The sequence below is a fragment of the Psammomys obesus genome, unplaced genomic scaffold, assembly GCF_907164565.1.
Source record: "Psammomys obesus unplaced genomic scaffold, mPsaObe1.curated_primary_1811, whole genome shotgun sequence".
NCBI lineage: Eukaryota > Metazoa > Chordata > Mammalia > Rodentia > Muridae > Psammomys > Psammomys obesus.
Genome location: NW_026596134.1, coordinates 10,598,231 through 10,604,488, shown reverse-complemented (window position 1 = coordinate 10,604,488; position 6,258 = coordinate 10,598,231). Strand labels below are relative to the sequence as shown.

At 47.9% G+C, this 6,258-nt stretch overlaps 1 protein-coding gene across 2 annotated transcripts in view; it reads right to left on the bottom strand.

The window, feature by feature from the left end:
- Ccdc88c (coiled-coil domain containing 88C) overlaps positions 1–6,258 on the bottom strand; it is a 115,839-nt gene that overhangs the window by 2,983 nt on the left and 106,598 nt on the right. For both annotated transcript variants that reach the window (XM_055592929.1, XM_055592930.1), the window contains 3 exons: positions 5,354–5,422; positions 2,123–2,191; positions 472–758 (listed from right to left, as the gene is read on the bottom strand). In XM_055592929.1, coding sequence (XP_055448904.1) covers positions 472–758; positions 2,123–2,191; positions 5,354–5,422 — 425 coding nt within the window. The remainder of the gene's footprint in view (positions 1–471; positions 759–2,122; positions 2,192–5,353; positions 5,423–6,258) is intronic.

Here is a 6,258-nt window from a genome sequence, read left to right as displayed (position 1 = left end):
CACACACACACACACACACACACACACACACACACACACACACACACCCTTCTCAGTTACATCATGGCATGTGAAAGTCACATAGAATTAAAGTGTCTCTGCATGCAAGCACAGCTGTGCCAGACATAGCTGAAGCTTGAATTCTCTATAGCAAAGAGAGAGTTGTAACAAAACTACCACAGGCCCAGGGATCTAAAATGTTACTCTGTGGCCCTTTGAAGACTCTTGCACATTTCCAGTGGCTGCTGGAGATGGGCAGCATCAGAGAACTGTCACAAATCCAGCGTGAGACCCAACCCTGCCCACGGGTGCTGGCCACTGGCTACACTAGCTCAGCTTCTGAGAGCAAAGCAGCACCTGCTGCCTGGGGCCTGAGGGCCATCTCACAGCAACACTCAATACCCTGCCACAGCCAGGCCAGCCCTGCCGCGCCTCCCTGCACCACTGGCTCCTGCCTGGTCGAGCACTCACGTGGGCGGGAGAGCTGCGGTTACTCTCCTCTAAAAATTCCTCCAAGGTGACCATCTCACTGCTGGGAGAGGCCGAGCGGGGCCGCACCCCAGTGTGGGCTGGAGCACCCCTCTTCTGCATACTCTCCTGGAGGACAGGCCCATTCCGGGGTGGAGGGTACTCATGGCGGCCGAGAACGCCACGCCCTGGGGTGCTGGCATCTCGAGACAGTGTGGTGAGGTCCCTGCTGGGGATCAGGTCTGCGCTGCTGAAGCTCTCACAGCGGCTGTGCAGATGGTCAGAGGAACCTGTAGGGCAACATGGCAGCACAGATCAGTCTTGGCCCTCGCCTGCCCCCCGCAGCTTACCTAAAACCATCCCGACTGAGAAAAACTGCCCTAAGCCCTGGCACCACTCCTGTTCAGCTGATTCCTTCTGCAGCCATTAACACTTTACTCTTAAAGTGATGAAAAGGAAACGTAGAAAATGTTCACTAAGATTTCAGAATACATTTTTAAAAATGTTTCCCATCTCCTAGGCAGCAGGCATGATGTATGTATGTATTAAAAACCAAACCAAACCAAACTCTACACCTCATGTTGCCCAGGATGGCTTAAAACTTGCTGGAGACCTTGAACTTACAATCCTCCAACCTTTACCTCCCAGGTGCTGGGATTACAGGCCTGCACCCAGTTTACACAGCACCGGGGGCTGAATTCAGGGCTTCAAGCACGTTAAGCCAACACTCCATCAACTGAGCTATATCCCCAGCCTTATTTTTCTAATCTTAAGACATTGTGTGTGTGTATACATATATCCATCCATCCTGCTGGGACTAACAATTTTCTTTGTGCCACAAAATATAGAAACCCTGGGTGGAAAGTGTGTGTGTGTTGAGGTATAAGGGTCACGCTGAGCAATAAGCCCGGTGCAGAAATAGGGGATGCCTCGTGCATATCATCCTTGCTCAGAAATCATGGCCATCTCTTCGGCATTGTTCCACGAGTGCTGCTGAAGCGGTCAGTGAAGTTTAAATTACTAATCCTGACATGCTCCTGCAGTCAAGCATGTAGAAGCGCAGAAGAAAATCTCAGTGAAGTTTAGTCTCAAGCAATAAGGTCATGTGACAGCCTATGTCCTCTCCAAATGGGAACTTCATGAAAGCAGACCTGAAGTAAAACCCTTAAAATTTAAATTTTCTGTTTTAAAAAAACCGGATTTGGCCTGGGGATGCCCCTCATTTGTCAGAGTGCTTGGCTAATGTGCCTGGAGTCTGGGTTAGAGCCCCAGCATCACATCGAGGGATGCTGTGGTTTCCACTATAAAGTGAGCTGAAAACCAGCCTGGGATACAAACCTCATAAAAAAAAAATCACATTTATTCTCAGTTCTGAGTGGGAAAGAACACTGGTCCCTGTCCCTAACCACATCGCTGGGACCCAGAGGATCCATGACTCACCCACATCCTTGGGGCAGGCAGGGGAAAAAAAGGATTCGAGCCCTAATTTGCTCCAAGCAACCTAGCCTGTGCTAGAAACCTTGGTGCCCCGCCCATGACCAGAGCGTGTCTCAAGCCCTGCAAGCTATGCAGACTCTGTATGGTAAGAATGGTATGAGCCCAGAGCTGAAAGCCCAAATAAATGATCCCAAGTGTTCCCGGGCCAGGGCCTTACCTTTGAGGCTCAGGGGTGAGCTGCTGCTGGATGTGTTCCTACTGCTCTCCAAGCTGTTTGGCCGAGATGCTGAGGGGGAAACGGCCATATTTAATACAAAGAGTCAACAGCCAGGTAGATCCTGGGTTAATTTAACATCCGACCCAAGGAAAAAAACAATTAAAGTGATTCCACGCAAGCTCAGGCCAGTGCCCGCAGCCAAGAAGGCTGCAGGATGCTGCATACAACCTTCCGAGGCAACTGGCTTCAGCACCAGAAAGTTGGGCACAGCACTCAGCAGGCTCGCTGTGACAGAACAGGCCACACCACAGAATTCTAGTACGAAGAGTAGATAAGGGCTCCCCTGGGCAAGCCCAAAGTTGGACCTCAGAGACCGCCTGTCCTAGGATGAGCCAAAAAAAAGACTTGGAGTTTGGGAGCAGTACTGGACGAAGAGGGACAGTCAGAGACAAGTGCAGGCTGCTCTGTAACAGGCACCAAAGGGGAGAGACAACACAATCTGCCCAAGCACCCCTGTTTTTCATTTATATTTTATTTCATTTTGAATTAATGCCTTACGGGGTAACGTAGGGTAGCCTTGAACTCACAATTCCCTTGTCTGAGCCTCCTGAAAGCTGAGATGATCCACCAACCCTGCTACCCTGTGTTCACTTAAAAACAAAAACAAATTTGGTTTATTCCATACACCAACCAGAGATATTAGAGGAGTTGGGAAGTGTATGAAAAACCCTCGTTTTTCATTGCTGAGTAATATTCCATTGTGTAGATGTACCACAATTTCTGTATCCACTCTTCAGTCGAGGGGCATCTGGGCTGTTTCCAGCTTCTGGCTATTACAAATAAAGCTGCTACAAACATAGTTGAGCAAATGTCCTTACTGTGTACTTGAGCCTCTTTTCGATATATGTCTAGGAGTGGTACAGCTGGATCTTGAGGAAGCTCTATTCCTAGTTGTCTGAGAAAGCACCAGATTGATTTCCAGAGTGGTTTACAAGTTTACATTCCCACCAGCAGTGGAGGAGGGTTCCCCTTTCTCCACATCCTCTCCAGCATGTGTTGTCACTTGAGTTTTTCATCTTGGCCATTCTGATGAGTGTAAGGTGAAATCTCAGGGTCGTTTTGATTTGCATATCCCTGATGGCTAATGAGGTTGAGCATTTCTTTAAGTGTTTCTCTGCCATTCGATATTCCTCTATTGAGAATTCTGTTTAGCTCTGTTCCCCATTTTTTTAATTGGATTACTTGGTTTGTTGTTTTTCAGCTTCTTTAGTTCTTTATATATACTGGATATTAGCCCTCTGTCATATAAAGGGTTGGTGAAGATTCTTTCCCAGTCTGTAGAAACTGTGGTACAGCTACACAATGGAATATTACTCAGCAATGAAAAACAAGGAAATCATGAAATTTGCAGATAAATGGTGGGAACTGGAAAGGATCATCCTGAGTGAGCTGTCCCAGAAACAGAAAGACACACATGGTATATATTCACTCATATAGACATATAATATAGAATAAACCTACTAAAATCTGTACATCTAAAGAAACTAATCAAGAGGGAGGACTCTTGACTAAAATGCTCAATCCCCATCCCGAAAGGCAAAGAGGATAGATATCAGAAGAAGAAGAAAACAGGAAACAAGTTAGGAACCTGCCACAGAGGGCCTCTGAAAGGCTCTGCCCTGCAGACTATCAAAGCAGATGCTGAGACTTATGGCCAACTGTTGGGCAGAGTGCATGGAATCTTATGAAAGAAGTGGGAAGTAGTAAGATCTGCAGAGGACAGGAACTCCACAAGGAGAGCAACAGAACCAGAAAATTTGAACACAGGGATCTTTCCAGAGACTCATACTCCAACCAAGTACCATGCATGGAGATAACCTAGAACCCCTGCACAGATGTAGCCCATGGTAGTTCAGTGTCCAAGTGGGTTCCATAGTAATGGGAACAGGACTGCCTCTGACATAATCTGATTGGCCTGCTCTTTCATTACCTCCCCCTGAGGGGGGAGCAGCCTTACCAGGCCACAGAAGATGACAATGCAGCCACTCCTGATGAGATCTGATAGACTAGGATCAGAAGGAAGGAGATGGGGACCTCCCCTATCAGTGGACTTGGGAGGGGCAAGCAAGAAGGGGGAGGGAGGGTGGGATTAGGAGGGGAGGAGGAAGGGGTTTATGGGGGGGATACAAAGTGAATAAAGTATAACTAATAAAAGTTAAAAAAAATCACATAAACCAAAAAAAAAAAAAAAGAAAGAAGAAAGAAAGGAAGAAAGAAAAAGAAAGAAAGAAAGAAAGAAAGAAAGAAAGAAAGAAAGAAAGAAAGAAAGAAAGACCCTGTGGCCAGGCACCAAAGTGGCTATTCAGTGAGCTGGTGCACTTGGAAGGACCCCCTTCCTACTACAGGGTCCCCCATTCTGGGCTCCTGGGTCAAGAGGCCTCATTAAAGTGTCTTTACTTACAGATCATAAATAACTAATGTCAACACCATCACTCTCAACAGTGGGTAGGACGTAACGATGGCTGCTCAACTACTGAGCGCATCAGACATAAACTGAACCCATGTAAACCTGCCCACATTTCCCTCCTAAGGAATCTCTTCCTACACTTCTAGGGCTTTTTTTAAGCATTTGTTTATCTAGTGTGGGGTGTGCGTTTGCATGCGCACATGTGTACACACACAGAGGTCAGAGGACAACTTGCAGAAGCTGGTTCTCTCCTTTACCATGTGGATTCTGGGACCGAACTCAGGCCATCAAGCTTGGTGGCAGGTGCCTTTACCCACTGCGCCATCACACTCTTTCCTGTATTTTTAAACATTCCTCCTTTTAAAGAATTTATTTGCCTGTTTTGTGTGTGTGTACAAATGAGCCAACATAAGTATTCTGAGCAAGAACAGAGTGCTGGCCTTCCCAAAACAAACCCCTGCATTGATCCCCAGCACTCCCTGACACACCTGGAGGGTGTTGTAGAGCAGGTAAGCCATGTCAAGAGTTTCCAGAACCTGGGGCTTGTAGGGGCCACGAGTCCCCTACCTATAGAGGATGCCAAGTGAGAGTTGTGTGGTGAGGCTCTTGGGCAGGGCAGAGAAGGCTGCAGCCCTCCATCCCTGCGTCCATCATAACCATCCCACCTTCAACTCTTTTGCGTGTTAGGGTCCCATGACTTCCACACTTAGCTTAAACGCCAAGTGCTATTGACAAAACCCAACAAATACCGCTCAGCCACTCACCCTGCTGCCTGTGGTGGAGGCCCTCCGGCTCTGCGGGTAGCTCGCAGAGGTTGTCCTCAGAATTGCAACCTAAGGTGAGAATAAAGTTAATGTATTAGGGTTCTAGGATGCCTAAAACCTCCAGGGAAACCTAAGTCCCTGGCTGCAAGACCAACTTGTGCCTTTAGCCCCCAATTCACAGCAGGGTCCAGTCCTTGGGGTAAGGGAGGGAGGTGGTGTGAATGGTGCCTCCACTCATCTCTCTAGCTGGGAAGAGGAGGCAGGCTGAGGCACTTGCTCATTCCACTTAACTTTAAGTCCACTTGGGTCTGTGCAAGAAGGGCTAGAAGATAAATGTGAGCTCTGGCCTCAGGACCAGGTAAAGGAGCTGATGGTCTAGTGCCCCAGGAACCTTTCTACCCCCAAAGGCAGAGGGCAGGAAAACAATTCCTCTTTAGGGACCACATTACCAACAGGTGGCAGGAGGAAAGGAAAGGAAAAGGAGAACAAAGTGGGACCCGTCACACAAGGTGGAATTCAAGGGCGAGAAAGCCTTGCACTCTCAGCTCCCAACACATTAGTCGGGGAAGCCTCCAGCCAGCCACCAAGCTTGCCAGTTCCTATCTGAGCACTGAATGTGGGGTTCCCTCTGAAAAGACAAGGCCTCCATATTAAAACCAGATACCTACCCATTGGCAGCAACTGTCCAGACTGTGAGGGTTCCTAAGTTTAGGGACATGTGCGTTGCTTGTATTCTACTGATGGCATCAAGGCTGTGCATGCCTGAGCCTTCCAGGGCTGAGTGTATAGTCCTAGCCCTGAAGAAGCAATCATACTCAGCTGGTTTTGGTCTGTCTTTCTCTTCTTTCCTTCCTTCTTTCTTTTTAATCTATTGTCAATTAGAGGGATGGCTGTTTAGGTTTTCT